At 42.0% G+C, this 22841-nt stretch overlaps 2 protein-coding genes across 5 annotated transcripts in view; both read left to right on the forward strand.

Moving 5' to 3' along the window:
• The first annotated feature begins 1 nt into the window (after position 1).
• Positions 2-12402, forward strand: tdrd7a (tudor domain containing 7 a). Of its 3 annotated transcripts, none has more exons than XM_034531071.1 (21): positions 2-1021; positions 1162-1306; positions 1405-1519; positions 1783-1875; positions 2231-2268; positions 2831-2883; positions 3291-3464; positions 3702-4487; positions 4800-4996; positions 5162-5354; positions 5559-5670; positions 5815-6026; positions 6265-6399; positions 7145-7228; positions 7365-7499; positions 7847-7957; positions 8427-8607; positions 8825-8979; positions 9427-9611; positions 10064-10224; positions 11328-12402. In XM_034531071.1, exons 1-21 carry the CDS (start codon positions 665-667, stop codon positions 11549-11551), a joined length of 3846 nt encoding a protein of 1281 aa, XP_034386962.1. In that variant the 5' UTR covers positions 2-664; the 3' UTR covers positions 11552-12402. The 3 variants fall into 3 exon arrangements, with proteins under 3 accessions (XP_034386962.1, XP_034386971.1, XP_034386979.1); XM_034531080.1 differs by having other exon boundaries at positions 3294-3464; positions 11328-12215; XM_034531088.1 differs by having other exon boundaries at positions 5162-5348; positions 11328-12118.
• Positions 12403-13340: 938 nt separating this feature from the next.
• Positions 13341-22841, forward strand: part of tmod1 (tropomodulin 1) — a 23926-nt gene continuing 14425 nt past the window's right edge. Inside the window, exons 1-3 of one of the 2 annotated variants that reach the window (XM_034538734.1) lie at positions 13341-14237; positions 18568-18671; positions 19172-19308. In XM_034538734.1, coding sequence (XP_034394625.1) covers positions 19186-19308 — 123 coding nt within the window. In that variant the 5' untranslated portion in view covers positions 13341-14237; positions 18568-18671; positions 19172-19185. The remainder of the gene's footprint in view (positions 14238-18567; positions 18672-19171; positions 19309-22841) is intronic. The other variant, XM_034538744.1, reaches the window with a different exon arrangement.

The following is a 22841-nucleotide window of genomic DNA, read 5'->3' on the forward strand; positions in this document are numbered from 1 at the left end:
ATAAGGATAAGGTGAACCTAATTTTCGGACAAAAAGGGCAAACTAACCGACAGTGACCTTTTGAACCTTTGGGCGTAAACGTGCGCCGTCGTATGACAGCGCGAGACTTTGAATGCGGTGACACTGAAGACAGTGCTGCAGTGTGGCGTTAACAAGTGGAAGTTACAGGTATGTTAAGGTGAACACGTGGAAACACGGTGGGGTCTGTCGTTAAAGTTGAGCTGACGTAATTGCACATTGCCGACACTTTGAGCCGGTTTGTCAAAGGTCAATTCACGGCCGCTAAAAAATACAACCGAAAACTTAATTTCATGCTAACTGCAAACGAACGGCTAACGTTAGCCGTTAGCCAACGCCCACGTTGTGCGTCCAACATTGCCAATTTAACGGCAGACGTCTGTGGTTTCCATGGAGATAAAAGTCCGATTATAAATCTCCCAACGTTTCAAGCGTCGCAGCAAGAAGACACATACGCGTCTCCTCTCGTACGACTTGAATTCATCAATGAGCCGCTTGAGAGTCTGAAATCCCCGCAGGAAGAGTACATCTGACTCTGGCCTGGTTGGCCAGATCGTGTTTTGTTCTGCCAGCTTGAAGACGAGCTGCGTTATTGACAGAATACAATGCCGTTGAATGTCTGCTTTTGCAAATGAAGTAAAGAAGCATGTTTAGCGTGTCTAGTAAACGTGACTGTTTGGCCTTGAATCAACATAACCTCTACCAAGCAGGGTTTGATCCATGGTTACTTTTATTTGTATATATTTTTATACATTATATATTATTTTACTTGTCTTTCTATTTCCCAGCCAATTTAAGGATGTCAGACAGCGAATCCATCAAGAAGATGTTGCGGTCTGTACTTCAGTCCAGCAAGGCCGGTGTGTCCATGAGTGCCCTCCAGTCCGAGTACCGGTCACTGTGCGGAGAGAGCATCCCGCTGAGGGAGCTGGGCCACTCGAAACTGGAGGACTATCTCAGGAGCATCTCCTCTGTGGTCCGCCTGGAGTACCACATGGGTGAGGTGAGGGACGTTTCTTTTTCCCTTTACCCATCCATAAGGCCAATGAAGAAACTTCATAAGAAGTTGTTTGTAGTTCATCACATTTGCAGTACACTTCACTTTGTGAATTTTTTAACGATACAATGAATCTGGCTCTGTAGATAAAATGCTTTGCCGCAGTGTGTAAGGAGACGGCTCACATTGCTGAGCTGGTGGCCAAGCAGAAGAGCTCAAAGAAGTCTGGGCGCTCCCATGTCGTCAACTGCAAAATGAGATTCAAACCTTCCAACCCATACATGCTCAATGGTAGGAGGCGCGATTTTTTTTTTTTACCCCAGGTTTTGATCTCTGCAGAGATTTATATTTTTTGTATTCATTAACCTCTAACCTTTCTGTGCGTTTAGTGAGGTCAAGGTCCTCTCTCCGCCAACCTTCAGCTATTGGTGCCCATAACTGGAAAGCAAACCGTTCTATGTCTCATGACGGCTCAAGAGGCTTCAGCGCCTCAGGAGACTACAGGTAAAAGAAAGAAAAGTTTTCATCAAGAAATAATGAGCAGCAGTTGTACTTTCAACATTGATGGACAACATTGTCTATAGAAATAATAGCCCAGCTACCAAAGTGCAGCTGTATTATTTACATATCAGTTTGTGGAAACCCAAGTATTGTTTGCCTTTCTTTAATTGAAATTCTGTCACTTGTGCGTGTAAGAATATAACATGTCAAGTGAATATCAAAACGAATAAACCAGAGGTTTTTATTATGTTCTCCCCAAACAACAGGCAGTCAGACCAGAGGTTAAGCTTTATCACCCCTGTCGAGCACAGACAGCCAGCTCCTCAACCAGCTGTAAAACAGTGTTTCATGCCTGACAGGTGAACATACACATGCAGCTAAACTCGGCTCTGTTAAATCAAAGACCTGGTTCTTGGTTTAGTATTAATTTCTGGTACTTTTGCATTTTCTTTAAGTAGATACGTTTAAATGCTATTGTTTCTAACACTACTTTTTAATGGTATTTGATGCAAAAATGTTTCTCAGGGCCTTCATTTGAAAATATTATTGGTTTAGTAAACAACTATTCATAGTTGAGTCTCAAATTATGGACCATTCTATCAACCTGTATTAGCATATTATTGTATCAAGAATGCAACAGGATATTTGTATTGAATTGCAACTTGTTGCTGTGAAAAGCACAATATGCTCAAGAGACTGCTTTGTTGCAAACAGGAGCGAGAAGAACTTGGCAAACTGTCGGAGGCCCAGAGGTATGTGGGACCTTCTTGGTGTGTATCCGTATCAATGTCACATTTAATTGCTTCAATTTAAATATAATCATTGGTATTACATCATTTATAGAAGCTGATTTGGGGTATAATATGTCCATGTTGTTAACCCTTTGAGATTAGTTATGTTGGTTAGCTACAAGCTGCATTTGGTGAACTTTTAAAAGATTTGTACCCCAAGCCAAGTCTGTTAATACCATTTGTTTTGCACAGGTAGATATTTCTCCTCTATATCTTTACATAGCAAATAGTTGTTTGCTGCTTTATTAATGTCCCAAATTTGTCTCTGTTTGACAATATAGCCAACATGTCAGTGCGGATCAGTCATAATGAAAACATTAGCAGAATTTAAGTGTGCTTTATACCGCTAATAGTGACCCCATTAATAGTCCAGAGTACCGTAGTCCACTTGTCATATACCAACATCAGTTATTGCATCAACATTGGGCAACACTGCCAAAACCAAAAGTCAGATTATGCTCATTACCATCAATCTGCTGCACTTTGCTTACTGATATCAGCACTTTCCCCTCTTCCTTTGTAGAATCCGTCACAGAGAAGCCTCCTGAACGAGTCTCCAGACTCGACAAATCCCAAGTACAAAAACGTTTTTCTCTGTGCTGACTGTTTAATTTTACCCGAAATGACCCGACAGCTCACATTTGAGTTGCAGTGTATTTTGTGTTTTTGCATCCATGTGCAAATGTTTGAGACTAAATCACAGGGTTAATCATTGCCTTTGTATATTTAGTCTGTTAAAATCCAGCCAGGAGGTTCACTGAATTCACACATTAGACTATGCTTCCTGCATGTTTATTTTCCAGAATGTTTATGTATGCAGCAATCGAGCCACACCCGATCACTGACGTCACAGCAGTCGTTTTCCCGTCAGCTCTGTTAATGGGTTTATTTTGTACTATCTGTGCTTTTATTGTGTTAATTTTGATTTGAAAACTCTATTACAAAATATACTTATAGTGATCGATGTGTGTCATCTCTCCAAGCAGTCTCGTCTGTATGACGTGGAGCTCGTGCAGAGTAGAATAACTCTGCTCCTCAAGAAATACTGCAGTGGATTTTGGATGTCGAAACTATCCGTGGTCTACAGTGAAATGTTCAATGAGAAGCTTCACCCTCAGGTGCTCACTGATCTGGAAAAGTGGACACACATCACTATGGTGAGTTAGATAATTATACCCCCAATCAATTTAATATTATGAAACCGTGGAAGTTTGAAGCTATACAAACTTGCACATCAGGGATTTGGGGAGGCTTTATTCAAATACCCAATTTGATGAAGGTATGTTTTGCAAGTAAAGTTGGAGGTTCCATCAGAAGTGTTTTTTTCCTTTCCTTTTCTTTTTTTATAACTACCCAACCGTAATAATCTTGTGTCATCTCTCTGGCCTTCATAGGTGGAGAAACCTCCCTCCACCAACCGAGCTGACCGCCTAATCTACCCTCCTCTGCCTCCTAAACCTAGTATTGTTCCTCAAAGAAGCACCACCAACATGCCTCCAACATCACCCACTGATTCAAAAACTATGACCACACCCATTTCTTCACATCCCTCAACACATGACCAACCTTCCACCCCCTCCCTTCCTTTTCCGGTCCCCAAACCTAGAGTTTCCCCCCAAGCCCACTTGGCTAAACCAACCTTCCTTTTTCCTCCGCAACCGGTTGCTGCCTCCTCCAGCAAACCGATAAATTCAGTTACACTGCGCAGCCCTGCCCGCAACCCAGCTCTTGCTCCGCACCGTCCCTCCTGTGTTAATCTTGCCCTCAATTCTAGTGGTCAATTTAAACAAAATCCAAACATGCCTACCACTGCCCTGAATCACAACCAAAACACTCTAGCCAACTGGACTTGCCCTGCATCAACCAACATTCCGTCATTGGCTTCCTCCCTCCAACCTGGCTCTGGAATCTTACCGTTTTTTAAGGTCACCTTCTCCCCTACATCTGATTCTGTCCCTTGTCCTCCCTCAACATCTTCTGCTGTAGTTGTGTCAGCTGAGGTGTGCCAGAGAATAAAGGAGCTTCTGACCACATACACTCAGGGTCTCTGGGCCCATGCTTTGCCCAAACTCTTTATGGACACATACAAGACGCCATTCCCCAAAAATGTTCTGGAGAACTTGTCCCTTTTGCCGGATATATTCACTGTGGAGTACCCCATTCCACATGACAAGAAGAAGGTAAGTGAATGAGTGAGTATACCAGAGTTAACACAATGTACAAGTTAACTATGTCCTTAAGAGTAGAAAGAGTTAAAACCAAGCAGAAATGTCCGGTGCTGAGAAATGATGCCAACGCAGAAGTGACAACAACTGCAGTTCTTTAAATGGCCGCTTGACACAAGCTCCAAAAGCAAGTCAATCCTCATAAACCCCCATGTTAAAATGTCCAACTTTTGCCCAAAGTGTTCTCTATGGCTTATTTTCCTGTTCATGACAACTGTACGGGGGTGAATATTTAATATTAGTTGTTTCTGTATTTGCTGTGGTCAGGCCATTCTGTATAACTCCAAAAGCGCTGACATGAAAGACACACAACATCATGTGGACCAGCCGTGCAGAAGCCATCCCCTTCCCTCTGGTCTGGAGGTCTTGGGTCCTGTAGTGCCTCCCTGTCTGGTTCTTCCCTCAGAGCAGTACCCCTCTGTTCTGATTACCAATGCCAAGAGAAGCAATGCTGTTACTTTAAGGTGATACACATTATTCTAGCAGACATCAATATAACGAATTGTTCCTTGAAAGAAATCACACACAACATAACCAACCACTCATGGTTGCTTTGTTAATGCAACACAATGCAACACCCAGGTTTTTGTTTTTGAAGACTACCATGCACAGATTGTCTCTCTGTTCAGGTATGTCGGTGAGAACTACTCAAACGCCCAGGAAGTCATGGAGGGGGCCATGCACTCTTTCTACAGCCAAAGCGCCACCCACCTTCCTCTTTCTAAACCTGTGGTTGGTCAGCTGGTAGCAGTCAGAGGGGAAGATGGAGAGGAGCTAGCAAGAGCTCAAGTAATGGATGTTATGGCCCCTAACAAGGTCAAGGTAACTAATGTACTTGGTTGGCTGTCACGTTATTTTTGACTTGTCAAGGGGTTGAATACTGATTTAGCAGTTTAGTCTTCAGAGATGTTGACTTTGTCCCTTCACGCAGCTTGTGGACATTTTCAGTTTGTCGGAAGAAGACAGTCGGTAGCTACAGGATGGGTGAGTGTTTCTGTCGTAAAGGAGCTTATGTCTGTTTCCCAGGTATACTACGTGGACTATGGCTTCTCTGTGGAAACCAGTGAGACTAATCTTCTGGAGCTGCACCAGGACTTCCTCTCTCTGCCTTTCCAGGCTATAAGTGTTGGACTTGCAGGTACATTGAGGATATATAAATGATTGTAAGACTTGCTTTCTGTAAGTGATGTAGATAAAAGCATACAGGGTGGACAAAACGTTAATATTGTCCAATGGCCCTCCTTCCTCTGCTTCCCATCCTACTTTATTTTCTTTCTCCCAGGTCTAGAGGCGTTCAGCTCTTATCCACCGGTGCTGTCTTCTTTGGACAAGTTGGCAGTCGGAAAGATCCTGCTGATGGAGACATTAGAGTCGTGTCAGCAGAATGAGACACCCGTTGCAGTGCTGTACGACACTTCGCAGGATGATGACATCAACATCAACTCCACCTGCCTGAAGGCTCTCCAGGATGTGACCATGAGCAACCCTCTGACTGTAAGAATGGTGGTGCTAACTGCAAGTATAATGTGACTCATACAACCCAGCAGAGCCCCCTCCTGGGTTGTTGAGGCGTTGAACCCTGCTATTAATCAGTCCGTGTTATGGGAACTCAAGAATGTATAGGGGTCTCTGTTGACATTAAAACCAGCAGCTGGTCAGCCATGATTTTGAGGTCTTCGCTGTTATCAATCCTTCCTGCACTATCTAACAATAATATTTCTGTTGCCTGTAGATCAATGCTACCTATCAGGATGTGTGTGTCACAAATGTGTGTGCCGATGGTATCATCTACTGCCAGCTGCCCTGCAGAGGAACAGCAAAACTCGGCAAGCTACTGGAGGAAACGGGGAGTTTCTTCATCTCCCAGGTTAACAAGACCCCCCTTTGCCCTTGAACTTCATCTTGTTGTTGAGCATTTCATGCTGCGTTTTGATTGCGTATAGAATATCAACAATGCAATTTTCAGCTGTCTGTTCAGTGGGCTGCTTGAGGCAAAGAAAGGCTCCTTCATGTCAAGCTTGACTTGGCACTGTTTGAATTACCACAGTGAGTTCACTGAATTATACGGCATGTTCCTGCTTTATAAAAACCGTCCTGTAGGATAGGTTCTACACCTAGTTTTTGGTGAGACTTTCTAGTGCTGACTGAGGCAAGCAAACAAGGTTCTACAGTCATTAAGATGTCATCTGATAAGGGAGAGGGATGACTTTATCCAAATATTTGGAGCAAGAGTAAATCCACACTGAATCACAAACACAATACTGTTGAGATGCTTCTTTGAAACCTTCTGAGCACGCCTCAATCTCTGATGTGACTTTTGATGGCTGAAGATCAGCCATATGAAGTTAGACATGCTTCATAAAAAGCGATGCCTTTTCGCTGATTTCTAATGCGATAAGCCAGATTTCATCCTTCATTGACTGCTGATGTGATTATGCTTCAAGATTCAACCACAGGCTCCCAGTTAAAAAAAAAAAGATCTCACAAGGTGGAGTTTTTATAATTTGTATATGTATTGGCTTTTGTCATTTTCACATATGCAGTGTTACCCACAACCACAAAAGTCGTCTCAGGAAAGGTAAAATTGTTTATTTTGTAATTATACCTACCAGATGACTTCAGAGTTGCTGGTGTCCAGACCCTTCAGTGGCAAGTTTTGTCTAGCCCGCTACAAAGGAATGTGGTCCAGAGTGGAGGTAAGACCAGAATACTTCAAATTAATATTTCGGAAACTATTTCGGACATTGAAAGTATTGAAATTGCATTATTGACATGAGAGTTCGAGGTCTTATAGTAGTAAGCCCACTCACAAGTTGTTGCTTTTGTTTTCAGATCGCCAACATCTACGGAAACCGAGTGATTGAGATCCTCTTCATTGACTTGGGTGTCCAAGCAACTGTAGAGGTCACTGATCTCCGAGAGATCCCCCCTCTTTTCCTCAAAGACTTCACCGTCATCCCACCACTGGTCAGCTTTCTCTTTTCTGTGCTAATTAATTTGAAGTCTCTGTCCATTGTGGGATTGAGCCGTTAAAAGTAGAACAAAATTATTTGTGGACAAAGAAGTCAGGAAATTGTGCTTACAATGTTTATTCAACCCCCAACCGTTTAAAAAAAAAAAAAGAAAATGTTTGATACAATTACACCAATTGGCTGTATAAAACTGAAACTAAGATTTTTTTATTTGATACATTGCTGTCATGTGCTTGCATATCAACACACATTGTTTCCAAATATGCTAATGCAGTAGTTTGCTAAAATTGTTTGTTATACACATAAAGTTGTTTAGTTTTTTTTTTTTGTGTATCTCTTCAGGCAATTAAATGTCGCCTGGCTGACGTCACAGTACCAGAGGGAGACTGGAGCCCAGAGGCTGTCCTGTGGCTGAAGAAGGCTGTCCTGGGCTCTGAAGACTGTAAAATGAAGGTAACATAAAGTTGAACACATATCCCAGTTGAACAGTCGCCAGTCTCTATTGTATTGAGCTTTTTTGGGATGTAGTGCAACAGGAGCGTCGCAGCATGCATGTGCAGTTGACTAATCTGCGACAAATCTGCTATCATGCCAATATGGCCAATAATCCTACAGAATCCATGCCACAAAGAATTCACGCTGTTTGGGGGTCTAAGTATTACTCGGTATGAAAAAGGAGTATGTGATAAAGTAGCCAGTTTACTTTATGTTTATAATAAAGTCTTTACTGCTTTTAAGTACAACAACAGTGTGCAGTGTAGCAGGAGTGGTGTTGATATTTCAAATGTAAACACTGCAAATCAAACTTACAAGTAAGGTCTTGTTGGAGAACAGTGCAAAACAATAACAGTCCCTTCAAGGTCTCTCTAACTTTGTATGTGTGTTTCTTTTTTTTTTTTCACCCTTTGTTCCCTCATTTTAGATCTTGAAATTAGACCAGCACAAAGAGGGCCGGCTGGTCTACATGTACCTCTTCATCGGCGCTGACAGTCAGGAGATGGACAAGAGCATCAACCATCAGCTGGCCCAGTCAGAGTTGTGGCAGAAATTTACAACTCAGAACAACAACAAATTAACTTGCAACAACGGCAGTGGGGATATAGGTAATAACATAAAACACAAGTCCTTTCTGGTTGTGGGATGGTTCTGTCTGCGTCAGTAATTGTATGTGTGGATATGTCTGGTCAAACTTTAACTTTTTGAAAGCGTTTTTGTTTGCGCTCCAAACTGTAATGTAAAGTCAAGGTATTAGCACATTGAGACATGTTTAGTTAAAGTGCTGACTAAGCTTTTATGTACCTGTGTTTTCCAAATGACAAGGTCTCAGTGCTCTAATAGAGACGTTGACTCTGGGCACCCCGGTCCCGAACACCATCACCAAATCCTCAACCGGACCTCTTCAAGGTGCAGAAGTCTCTACTCCAGATATGACGACCAAGCCCCTTGTGCTGCCTCCCCCACTGGAGTTGCCCCAGGTGTGTGGAGACGGAAAAACTCTTTTGTGGGGAAGTAGATGTGCTGTAACGCTTCAGGCCACTGAATTGTAATTTTATGACTCAATCGTTCATTTGTAGATTTCTTTGATAAATGTCTTTATGGCCCGTGGATCAAATCCATCGCTCCACTGTTCCCAGACTCTACACTGCCAATTCATCTTTTGTTACTGTATGATGTTGGGTGTTAAAGTTTCTGTTGTATAATGTTGGAGAAATATAAAGCCTTATTTACAGACCTATTATCATCAAATACACGTTGACTGTTAGTTCTGACAAAGAGTTGGACCACAATTATAGTACAGTATACTACTATGCACTTTTTGACAAGTATTTTCACTGTAGAATAACTACCGCCAGAAAAAGAAAAGAAATTACCTTTTTCTTTTTTTATAATAACACATTTTATTCTCCTCCCCTTTTTTTCAGCCTGGCCAGAATATGGATGTGTTTGTGCCAGTGGCCTGCCACCCTGGTTACTTTGTGGTGCAGCCATGGCAGGACCTGCATAAACTGGTGGTGTTGATGGGGGAGATGATGCTCTATTATAACCAGACATGGAACACCCCAAACATCCAGAATGGACAGATCTATGCTGCCAAAATAGACAAGAAGTAGGCGCTTAATGTGTTTGCAGCTGATTCAAACCTGACATATAATGAACAATGTGTCATCAAATGATTTATGTTCGCGCATTATGGTTGGATTAGTTTTATTGATTTGGACATCACAGTAGTATTAGAATTGTATCGTATGCACAAGGACCAGATAAACTGTGTTTATGTTTAACGCCTTGTCCACACAAGGCTTTAAAGAATTGGAGCACTTCCGGTTATGTTGTTCATTTGATGGCAGTCTTGGGTTATATGAGGATGAATACAAATTGACAAAACAATTTGTAAACTAATGCATTATCTAGATTACTGCCTGTGTACTACTTGTGCGTCTCAGAGATTATGGGAAATCAGTGTTCCATTTAGTCATTGTGAGGAAGTGAAGAAGAAAATGTAAAATCAAGGTTGCTATTGTCTGATTAATGACTTTACTGATGCATGCTTCTACCTAGTTGGCACAGAGTGCAGGTGAAAGGGATTCTGGCCAACGGGTTGGTTTCTGTGTTCGAGTTGGACTACGGAAAACATGAGCTGCTCCAAATTACACTCTTCAGGCCATTGATAGAGGAATTCAGACAGCTGCCCTTCCAGGCCATCACTACACAACTTGCAGGTGAGATGGTTCATAATTCTCTCGGTAGTTTTGCTGATAGATATGCATAAAAGCTGTGTTATTTAATGTGTAGTGTAATGACTTGGTATTAATTGGGCTAACTTGGATTTCAGAATTACTTGGTTGAAGTCTTTTTTGACCACACTCAAAACTTATGGTATAAATGACATCTTATTAAATTCTTAATAATAAAAAAGATGTCCTTGTGTGATGCAAACAATCACTGGATCCATCTTTGTCAGTTCCCATACTCGCACTAAGCTAGTTGTAACGATACATTGCTATAAAGTTGATGAGGACTGTAACAGGGTTGTAAAGGGACAGAAACAAATGTAACTGTTTGAAAATGTCAACATAAAAATCAAACCTTTTTATTAGTGAACTTGTTTGGAGGGGAAATAATGCACAAAAACCCGAAATACCATAAAGTTTGGTGAAATTGAATCAATGCACTGCATTCAGCAGCATACTCATCACATGTACACATAAATTGTCATCATCCCATTAAATGGGAATTCAGTAACCTTACAACCCGCTGCACGCACTCTGGTAAGTTTTGACTATATGGAGTGAATATATTCTTTATTTTGATATTTCAGTTTACCAGCAGATAGGCTGAAGTAAATAACACTGTTTATAACTTATGAGCTTCTGATAGTTTTTTGCTAGCTGTTACCTTGTGTGATGTAGCTTTATTGAGCATGCTAGTCGTTTTGATTAATCTTTTTCCATTTGTTTTTAATGGTAAAACATTTCCCTCCAATTATTCACTTTAAACCTCAAGTTTGCAGACAGCCCACGTTGTTAGCTGTAATGGTCAATGCTAACTTGTTAGCTAGCTTACTAACCACATGGCAGAATCATCTATATATGACATCTAGATACAGCCTGAGCAAATAAAATGTCCATCGTCTGCCCATAAAAAGCTTGTATTCTCATGGAAACTTTCCACCTTGAATTGTTCTGGAATTTAACAACCCCAAGCTCACAATTATTTCCATTATCAGCCAGTCAGCTATGGTAAATTGATTCCCACCTTGATAACACATGGTGTAGCAGCTTGGGTTATCATTTGGATTACTAGTACCCTGTTTGTTCTGCAGGTATGACCCAGCCCCAGTGGTCAGAGGAGGCCTCCATGTTATTCAGGAACCACGTGGAGAATCGAGCGCTGGTGGCCCAGGTGTATAGCGTGTCAGAGGTCACCTCCCAGCTGTGGCAAAGCAGGTTGACAGTTTACCTGGTGGACACTACATACGAGGAAAAGGACCTTTGGATTCACAGCTTGATGGCAGACATCAGCGGTGAGCTGTCTTCGGCAGCCTAGGATGTCTTCTCATGCAAGTTGGTGAATGAACCAGCAACAGTTGTTTTCATTTTGTAAAAATTATGAAAGTGCCGAGTGAACTTTGGAAGCCAAACGTCACTTTCTCCTGCCCTTGGTTGATCTTTCTGCCAACAAAGGCATTAAAGACGCCCCTTTTTTATTTTATTATTGAGTCATTGTCGAGGGTCACGTCGGCTTGAAATAAATAAGAGGTCTTTTGTTAAGTTCATTTGCTTTCTTTATTAATGAGAAATAAAGAATATCCCACACTCCAAATCTTGCTCTTTCCAGTCTTCATTGTGAAACAAACGGAACTCTAATTCATCAAAACGTTTAACTTAAGTCACATGTGTGTTGCATGCTTTGTGTTGTTCTTTTGTACTACTCTATTCCCCCATCTAATGTGCTTTTGGTTTGCTGTGCATTATGCATGCAATGGTGTGGCTCACTATGTACTTCATTTTATGTGTATGTATATGTTTTTACATTAATCCAATTTGAATTACTTTACTGCATTAGTATGTTATATGTGAAACATTGTTTAAACTTATCCACGTCTTGTTTGATAACACCCCATGTTTCTTTACTTGATATGTTGTAATATTTTGAATTTTTCAACATGAGAAGCTGTTCACAAGGTTTTGTTCAATTAAAGCATGAAGCCAAAACAGGGTGTACTTTGACTGAAAGCTTTAAAGGTTTTTGGTTTAAAGTGTCGGGCAATGTGAGCTGCGATGTCGGGATGAACTGCCAGTCAAATTAAAAGAGCTTTTAAGTAAAGTTGAAGTCTGTCTGGTGGAGAAAGAAAATCGTTTTTGAACGGAAATATTAAAAGGTTTTTATTTTGCCGTAGCTTTCTGTTGAGTAGGAAATATTGAATCTGCATGGCCTACCAGTAAAACATGTTTTAAATGTCAGAAGATGCAACCAACACTTTAAATGTCCTTAAAATCATGGCTGGTCATTTTAAGTTTGAACTTGTGAATGTCCTCCTTTTTGAACACATTTTAACATTATTTTGAGAGATATTTCCCACCCGGAAAGATCACAAACGCAACCTAAACACTTAATTAAGGCCCGAGCATTGACAACGAAGGCCCTATGGAAACCGTCATGTGTATTATTCTGATACTGTAATTGCCTTTTTGGGGGCTTTACCATATCCCAAAACTTGTTAAATTTGACATGCATATCAGGACTGGTGAAAAAGTTGATATTTTATGGGTCTCGCATTTGGGTATAAAGAAATGGCTCTATAGCGCCCCCTAGTGTTTTTTTTTGAAAGCCCACAGTTATCGCCCCCCCCCTCAATGTCATCAAAATAGTGTTCTCATTGTCTTTAGGAGATAAGGACCAATTAACTTCTTAGGGGCGTGGCTTGTTCTTCAATACTGTAATACTCTTAAACTATTTGGCCTAATGACTTCAAATTTGCAGCATGTGTGCACATTACACCCACATTTTGTGCAGTTCGCCAAGAAAACGGAAGTTGTAACTCCAAAGGTCATACAGATGCGGCTGGGTGTCATACAGATGCGGATGGGTGTCATACAGATGCGGTTGGGCGTCATACAGATGTGAATGGGTGTCATACAGTTGCGGCTGGGGGTCATACAGATGCGGCTGGGTGTCATAAAGATGTGGATGGGTGTCACATAGATGCGGATGTGTGTCATACAGATGCGGTTGGGTGTCATACAGATGCGGATGTGTGTCATACAGATGCGGATGTGTGTCATACAGATGCGGATGTGTGTCATACAGATGCGGCTGGGTGTCATACAGATGCGGATGTGTGTCATACAGATGCGGTTGGGTGTCATACAGATGCGGATGTGTGTCATACAGATGCGGCTGGGGGTCATACAGATGTAGCACATTCGACCAGAGGAGGAAGATTACCAGATGGACTTAATCACAGCTCCAGTCAATTTGGAGCTGGAAACCGGAAGCTGAAGCTCACTCGTGTTCACATTAGAGTTAATTTAAGTGTAATATTGTGTATGTATAACATTAGTGCTCTGGGTGCAGTAACTTCCTGGAGTCTCGGCTGTCTACCTTTAGTCTTCGTGCTAAGCTAACCGGCCTCAACGTATCGATCTGGTTTAAACTCGTCGCTTTCAAAAGACTTTAACGTGTAATGAGTACATTTTTACACATTATTTGATTAAATCCACTGCGTTTGTTTGCACGAGAGACTGCTCACAAGATCAAAACGAGCGGGTCACGCTCAGAAGGCGTTATAATGTAACTTATTGAGTGATGGCGAATCAATGAGTCCCACAATGGGCGCAGTTGCACTTGATGACATCACTTGGAGTGACAGGGCAGCCGTGTTGGGGAGGAGGAGGAGGAGGAGGAGGAGGAGGATCTCTTCCCACAAGTTTACTTTGCCCTTTGCGGGAGATGAGAGCTTCAGCCTCGGCAAACCAGCCGAGACACGACCAGGGACGGGGGAGGAACACTTTGAGAGCACGCTGCGAAATCTGCTGAATTCCGGATTATCTGCGGGTCATGGCCGGGGTCGTCTAGTCGGGAGTTGTTCTCGGATTCTCGGGTTGTGCGCCGGCAGCAGAGCGGACCTCGCGCTGCGACTCCAGGCGGCTCTGGAGGAAACCATATCTGGTCAAAGTATTCGTTGCTGTCACCCAGCGGGACTGTCCGGCTATTAATAGCGCCGGAGGAGGTATGGAAATAAATGCAAAAGTTATACCGCAGACTGCAAAACAGTCAAATTGGTGAAGAGCACACGCCAAGATTCACATAATGAACAGGACTACGCGTTTGAAAGTACTGGGAGAAAATAAGTTTCCATGAGGTCATTGGGATTTCAGGGGGCTACTCCAGTGGTTGTGAGGATAGAGTTCTTATTTGTGGGGGGTTTCTAACTGGTGTCTTACTGGCTGGTTGCGGGCATCCCTCTGAAAGTAACTGCACTCTGCAAGTCCTCACACGTATGGAGATCTTTATGCAGTCCTTATTATAAACGGTAGGGAACCTGCAAGAAAAGTAATGCACTTTTCTATTTTGACTAATTTGATGCCTGTCATCCAATTGCTAAATGAGTCGTCATTATTCAACATGTGCTTCATAGGGATCACCTTATGTAGTTTTCTTTTCTTTTTTTTTAAACCTCTTTTTAGCCTAAAAAATTAAGTTTGATTTATAATCACTCTTTAAAAAAAAAAAAAGTGCTTGAGCTAAGTTGGGGTCATGATCTAAATGTTGTCACCTTGGTTGATCTATGATGGGATCAAAAACAGTATCCATGTTCAATTTTCAAAACGTTTATTTAAGTAATAATAATACATTTATTTAGTAGAAAATGTAAAACCTTCCTTGCAATGTGAAGTGCTGCAAGATGCCCCCGTCGTCTGCTGTGACCTACATACACACGTCACTGCAGAGCCTCACACTTTGTGACTTCAGGTGTTTCCCCTCTCAGCTGTGGTGAGCATGCTGTGTTGCGCACACTGTGGTGAGCACTGTGTTGAGCACACTTTGGTGAGCGCACTGTGTTGAGCACACTTTGGTGAGCGCACTGTGTTGAGCACACTTTGGTGAGCGCACTGTGTTGAGCACACTTTGGTGAGCGCACTGTGTTGAGTGCACTGTGGTGAGCACTGTGTTGAGCACACTTTGGTGAGCACTGTGTTGAGCACACTGTGTTGAGCACACTTTGGTGAGCACTGTGTTGAGCACACTTTGGTGAGCACTGTGTTGAGCACACTGTGTTGAGCACACTTTGGTGAGCACTGTGTTGAGCACACTGTGTTGAGCACTGTGTTGAGCACACTGTTCACTTTGTGGGACGCGAGACTAAACTGCAGCTCTACTCGCCTCTCCACTCATAATATGTTCTTCTCTTGGATTCGTAATGTATGAAGTTAGCAGAGCTTGAGGCGACAATGACTAGTGAAGTGACACACGTGACCTTTTTTGCAGAATACACAAATGGGCAGACCTCAAGTCCTCGGCCCCTCGTTATGCACGTACCATGACACACGACTCCACGCTGGTCCCCAAAGTGGACACTGACGATGGGTTTTTCATTTCCTCAGCAAGTCGGTAGATTGAGACAGTGTCTAAAAAAAAAAAAAGACCGGTCAAGGTTTTCACTCTACTCAACTTAACATGTAGAATAAATGGTCACGCATCATGAAAAATAAACTTCCTGTTGTGTATTAATCTATTTTGGTAAGCATCTATATGCATTGTATCAGTGCTCACCACTGTATGTAAGTGGACACCCTTGTTACGGTCACAGTGGAACACACACACACACACACACACACACACACACACACACACACACATACACACACACACACACACACACACACACACACACACACACACACACACACAGCTTATCTCAGCCACAGGCAGAGGAAAGCTGACCAGTTGCTTCTCAGCTGTTTTGGACCATTCCAGAGACCTGCAATCTTGCAAAATTGTTTAAACACAGATGCCAAACAAATGTTACAATATAACTCCTGTACCACGGAAGATACATAGCACACAGCATGATGGAGTGTGTGAAACTGTTAAACGCCTCTTTATAGTAATATTGTGGTCACGTTTTGTCACCTAGTCCACCTGCAGTTTAAATACCAGGTGAACCCGATCAGGATATTTAAGGTGTTTTGGCGTTCAATTCGTCAACTGCAACCTCTTATGCCGTTTAACCTCGAGGGATCTGTTAGCGTTGTGTTTTTATTTGTATCTGACACTATAAAATACTTCCTCATTAAAGTATGTGTGGAGGATGGGGCCCACTAGTTCAAGCCGGAGAGGACAGGGATTTATTTTGAACTTCCCGAACTGAAGAACCTTTAAGTGAAATATTCACACGACACTTACTGTACATGTGATGCTTTTTCTCTTCTTTTCGTGACAGCGTAAGCTGTTCGACGACATTGAGCAGGAAGTCGTCTGCCAAAGCACCTAAAAGTCTGCTGCTGTGCTCTCAACTTTGTGTTAGGTGCTGATTTATTGTCTGGAGCAGTTGTTGGCCTCTCTGAGAGCATGTGTGAGTTTCTACAGAGATGTATATGTGTATTTCACAGCAGAACAACTCTGAGCAGCTCTTTAAGTTCATAAATCAAACAAAGATTTACAAAGAAATAGCGGTTAAAGCACGCTGATTTACACCTGGTGTAAAAACAGCTATTTCAGGTGTGAACTCTTATTTATTTTTGACTGTGATAGAGGCTGCGCTCGTGAGTGTCATTTAACGTAATAATTTTCCACATGTTCGCAATCCTGCTATTCCGCGAGGCTTTAGGACTGGACAGGCCTTGTTCAGAGGGTCATGTGTTTATGACTTTACACGGTACATTCTGGCTCAGGTCCTTTTTATTGTCTCTCCTCTCGTCCCAGTGAATGTCCTCCAATGGAGCAGAAGCTGGTAGAAACGCAGTAAATACAGGCACGGGTCTGTTTGTCATCATCAGAGAAGGCCGGTCTCTTCCAGCAGACCTGCAGCGTTACTTGGAGTTCAGCCCAGTTCTTCATCTTCGGTTTTGGAAACTTGTCTTATCGTGGAGCAGAACACCCCCCCCTCCCAAAAAAAAAACCGCCTCGCTTGACTCCACCTGTTAGGAGTTAAGCCAAAACACACTTGCTGACATACTTAAGATCAAAAAGACATCTTTCTGTTCACATTTACGCTCCTTGAACGCAATGTATTTCTGCCCTTTGGTTGGGTTTTTAAGTTGCATCTCAACCTTTTCTACCTAATTTGAGAACATTCTCATCCTTTGATGCAGGCAGACTTTTCATTAGTGTTGCCATGTGGACATCTATCAGCAGCAGCTCACGCCTCCTTTCAAACCCTGACCCACAGTTTTAAGGACCTGTGGCACTTGTGGCAGCGATGCATGGCAGAGGGGTCAGCAACAGGCTATCAAACTGGGAGTAAACAGAGTTTAGACATCACGAGTGAGCAGGTGGAAACCTCCAGAGCGAACTAAAGGCTTGTTTGCGGTTAGAATCCCATAGAAAGCTGCTGCAGCAGGTCACACATCAGACCTCTGTAGTTGGACTAAGCTGTTAGTCCTCCATCCGTCTGTTGTTGATAACAGCTGATTTGTAAGACATTGGCAGGTTACCTTAGGGGCTACCTTCAGTGACCTCACATGATTCAACACTGTGATTCTTGTCAAACGCATTTTCCTGACACCTTCGACATTAGCCAGTAGATTGGCCATCTCCCAACCAATAACTCTGGGTTATCCCTTTTCAAAATGAGGCATGAATATTCTTATTTTTTTAATCCTGCTCACCATGGATACGTGGCCAAAAGTCCTGCAGAACATTGTTTCCATAGATAACACCATTCAGTGAATTATGGACCTATCCCAAATTGTTACATCTCTAGCAAAGAAATATGGCTTAATTTATGGAAGTCACGCTTATATATGATCAATACCACTCTCAACTAACAGACAGTTGGCTTAGTTTAGCGCAACGACTGGGAACTGGGGGAAATGGCTCTAAAGCAGGTTAAGTAACATGTTATATCATGTTGTGCAAAATTGTGTTTGGTGTTTTATCATTTTTCGTATTCAACTCTGCTCAAGAATACAAGTTAATTTACAGATTTCCCCCCAAAATGTCAAATTCCTCTTAAACCAGTTTCCCTGACAAAATCCAGCTCTCAAATCCGTTGAGATCAGAATGACACAAGCTGCCTTATCAGGAAACTTGGAAGTAGAAATGAATCTTCTCTTAGAAAGCCAGACGCTTCTACCTTCCTCCAACTTAAATAGTAGAGGAATGTGAAATTAAAAAACCATGAGATGGCCTGTAAAGGTTACGTTCAACAAGGAGCTACTAACCGCAGCCTTCTACATGGCTTTAAAAACAAGAGATGAAGACCAGACGGTGAAAAGGAAAAGCATGCAGTGGAATACGATGCTTAATATCTTTCTCCATAGAGGACTTAGAGTATCTATTGCTTTCTAATTTTGAGAGCTATTAATCTGTCCTCACTCTGCTTCTGCCTCCTCCAGGTCTCTCTCTCTCTCTCTCTCTCTCTCCCTCTCCCTCCCAGAAGCGCTCCAGGCACTTGGCTGCCTTTTGCTTTTACTTCACCCCTGAGCTGGAGGCCATTGAGGTGAGTGCAGTTTTTTTTTAAACATGCAGCAGCACACATCTCCAAAGCATGGGGGATTTTCTTTAGATGTTACTTCACCATTAATGTTATTAGTGTTTTGCTCCACAGATAAAGATGTATTTATTGTATATACAGTATGTGTATTTGTACAGTGTATATTTACCCTGGAATCTCAGAAATCTAAACCTTGCAAACAGAATACAACACGAGAGATGACAACAACTGAAGTAACTGCTATTTATCTCGCCTCAAGCTATTTGGAAGCACAATATCATTTTAAGATTGACGTTGTAAGATACGGTGAAAGCACACTGTCATCGCCTGTAATCAGACGAAAATGTTTCCCAAAATCTGTTGTTTCTATCCAAATGTCATGTGAGATAAATGCATTCCAGTCAATAACATAGATATTTAATGTAATGTGATCCTCAAAAAAACATGACATGCGTCCAACCAACATGGATGCGTGTCATGTTGAAGAGACATTATCCACCTCTCAGGTGTGCTGTCCATCATGTCGGTGTTGAAGAAGGAGATGGAGAAGTACAGGGACATAGACGAGGACGAGCTGCTGAAGAAACTGTCAGAGGAGGAGCTGCAGCGATTAGAGGATGAACTAGAGGAGCTGGATCCTGATGTGAGTTTATAATACGAAGGCCATAAGGAGGTGTTACTGTCACTCTGTCGTCAGTGGAGAGTTATGGGCTCCTACAGAATAGTCCAGAGGCTCCTTGTGTAATACTGCTGTATACGACATGTCCCTGTGGTTTCATCGCTGTGAGCTGATTTCAGCAAACTGTTAAGTGCAAAACATTTGAGCGCACAGTGCTCACGAGTCCATGGCTGAAATGTAAATAATGCTTTGTATTAGTACAGCGGTGCGCTGAGGGATTGCACGTTGAAGGCAGTGTGTACAACTGCACAATGTTACTGTGTTACTGCACAATGTGAAATGTAGATGATGTCCCACACCATACATTTATATAAACACAGAGGGATGTTTACAGTGGATACAGGTATATAGGCTAAAACAATAAGAACAGTGTATCAACAACGTTTTCGCATTTTGTTGAATTCATTCATAATAGTAAAATACACACTTTGGGGCTTCCATCTTCTCAGATATGTGGCGATGTTAATTTTTTTTCAATTTTACATCTTTAGAAATAAAAATAGTTTTGAACCTTTGGTCGGACGAAACAGTTTGAATGTGTCATCATTAGAACTTTCATCTTTTTAATCTCTGAAAATGTTTTCATTCCTCTGCCTCACTGCTCACAAACTCCGATCAAACTGCCAAGCGAGGCAGTGCTGATCAATTATCAACCAAGATTATTCCACTGCTTTGCCTACATCTCAAATGTATCGTTTTCAGAAACATATTCTAGTGAAAGCTGCTGGCTGTAAAAATTAGAAAGTTTGCTCCGGCGGTGCTTGATTTTGGCTGGATTGTTTAAAAAAAGATTTTTTATTTAAATGATCAGCTTTAAGGATGAAACAGAGATAGATTCTACTCTACTTTTGATACTACTGTTTTTGTAATGTTGTTTGTTTTGCTACCGCTTCATCGCCTACTGCCCTCTAAATTACAGTGGTACCCCTCAGTGAAGTATCGGGGGTCGAGTTGGTGACAGCAGCTGTAATAGCCTTCTGACTGCTCATGAAGTGGCTGGATAGCCCCTCAATGCCAAGGGGATGACTGAAAGGGTATTGTGTGTGTGTGTGTGTGTGTGTGTGTGTGTGTGTGTGTGTGTGTGTGTGTGTGTGTGTGTGTGTGTGTGTGTGTGTGTGTGTGTGTGTGTGTGTGTGTGTGTGTGTGTGTGTGTGTGTGTGTGTGTGTGTGTGTGTGTGTGTGTGTGTGTGTGTGTGTGTGTGTGTGTGTGTGTGTGTGTGTGTGTGTGTGTGTGTGTGTGTGTGTGTGTGTGTGTGTGTGTGTGTGTGTGTGTGTGTGTGTGTGTGTGTGTGTGTGTGTGTGTGCGCGTGCGCGTGCGCGTGTGTGACCGATGCCGGGCGTGATTGACCGGAGGGACTCATGACGTAAACAGTGGGAGGCCGTGCGTGCGTGCTTACCTTGTTTGTGCCTGTTTACGAGGGTTTCACAACAGTAAAGTGCCCATTTGCTCTGACACACACTGCAACCTTCCAGCAAGGCATCAGTTCCAGTAAGCCATTGAAAAAAGAAAATAACTCATGTTGGACGAAAGAAAACCCACCAACATGTCTGCCAGCTTTACTGTTATTGTAGAAATATAAATGTATCGTCAATCATCTTGAGAACCCTTTGTGTTTTTTGCACATACAGTACTGCCTCAGTCGTACAATGACACACTACAACTACAACCGGCTCATACTGTTTACTTTTTTTAAGACATCACTTCCCTTGAGATTGGAGACATTTTTGGATTAAAGCTCTTAACAGGCGTTAAAAGAAATCTGGAATTGGCTCATACAAATCACCATGTACCTCGATTGATGTTGACATTTCTCAAACCATGGAAAGTTCAACCTAAGGAGAAAATGTTTTGATATTTTCCCTCATCCACATAACTTAAAGCTGCTCTAACTTCTATTTTTAGTGAAACAATTTAATGTCTTTCAGCTCATTGTTTTTTACTTTACTGCAGCTTTACTGTTTTGGTTTACTCAAGGAATCTTTTTCCAGCAAAGAAACCCTTCAGTAAACCTGCTGTACTCTACGTGCCCGAGTCGGTGGAGACCAAAACCAAAGCATAAAGCAGAGAGCATATTGGGCATCAGGTGGCCAGAAAACACAACTCCAAATAAATGCTAATATTGCTTTGTGACAGTTTGCTAAGTTTGCCATGTCGACTTTTTACGGCGGTAATATGAGAAAATGTCACATTTTATTCACATGCCAAAAACAAGTTAACCCCTGCATGTCATGGAGGCCTTGTGTTCATGGATGCTTGTGACTGTACATGTTGCATTCATGTGCTCATAGATGACTGCTATGGCTGCTGAGAGGAGGAGAGAGGCAGAGACCAAATGAGGCGGGGGTTGGGATGACAGGGATAAGTAAAGTTAGAAGGGACAGGAGAGAGAGAGGGAGTCTCATGCTGGTAAAAAAACCTTGCCTCTTATCTGCAGCTGATATAAAGTGTGACATAAAAAGCTTGGCAGTGGCAGTGTGATATACTCCTGGATTTACTATAAATAAATGTTTACCAAACATTTACCACCAGTGGGAAGACTGAATGAGATTGTTCTTTTTTTGAATATTTCAGAACCAAATAATAATGTAAACGTGGGGTGTACAGGGGAAATCGTGTGTTGTGGTTTTGATAATGGTTTGATGTCAGAGGCAGTGTGGAGAGAGAGAAGCCTGTGAGTGCTGAGAGGACTGATAAGATATGAAGCTATAAGTAGCACTTGTAAGAGCTCGGCTTTGAATGTTGCTTTAGGATGAAAAGAACGTGGTAAGCTCTGGGACGTGTCTCGGTTCTGTGTGGGGCTGGAGTAGCGATAGCACTAACCAGAGCAAAGATAGGTACTGTACCACCAAAGATCTATCTCACCATGCTTTAATACGGTCATATTTTATCATATTTTTGTTGTCTCCCCCCTAAAAAGTCCACAAAATTGTTAAAATAACGTATTTCAAATAATACATTTCAGTTTTAGTGTTAGTGAATACCGGCAAAATGTATGAACAGTGAGTTTGTATTCTGCCACTGGAGTTTGTGTGCTTTTGTTTTTTACACTGGTTTATTTTAAACTTACTAATCACTAATGTGCCCTGCGCTTCTTGGTCCATTTTAATTGTCTGGCGATGATCTTATTTATTCTTATTTCCATTAATAAATGGCAACATGTGGTGAATGTATGTATGTAAAGCTACAGTGAGTTAAAGGTGTCCTAGTTTTCAGGCATCTTTAAAATTACAATCGCAACGATCTCTTTTTTGTTATACTTATAGCGATAAGTGGTAATTGCAGGTGTGTTTTTTAGTTTTTGTTCACTTTCCTAGAGAACCAAGCTTGGACCATCGGCTCAATGACCATAGATAGTAACTAAACAGAGATTATTACTTTAACTGTTAACCTTTCAGTATAAAAGACTTCTTTCTGACATTTAAATCACAACAAACCATGTATAAGGGATTCGTTCCTCACCTCTGACTGGAAGGCTCAATGGTCCCACTGGTGCCTG

Source organism: Cyclopterus lumpus, chromosome 1 (assembly GCF_009769545.1).
Source record: "Cyclopterus lumpus isolate fCycLum1 chromosome 1, fCycLum1.pri, whole genome shotgun sequence".
Taxonomy (NCBI): domain Eukaryota; kingdom Metazoa; phylum Chordata; class Actinopteri; order Perciformes; family Cyclopteridae; genus Cyclopterus; species Cyclopterus lumpus.

Coding starts and splice junctions, on each gene's coding strand:
- tdrd7a (XM_034531071.1), top strand. CDS start 665: ATGTTTAGCGTGTCTAGTAAACGTGACTGTTTGGCCTTGAATCAACAT. Junction 4,997..5,161: donor AGCAATGCTGTTACTTTAAG/GTGATACACATT, acceptor CTCTCTGTTCAG/GTATGTCGGTGAGAACTACT. Junction 5,671..5,814: donor TATAAGTGTTGGACTTGCAG/GTACATTGAGGA, acceptor TCTTTCTCCCAG/GTCTAGAGGCGTTCAGCTCT.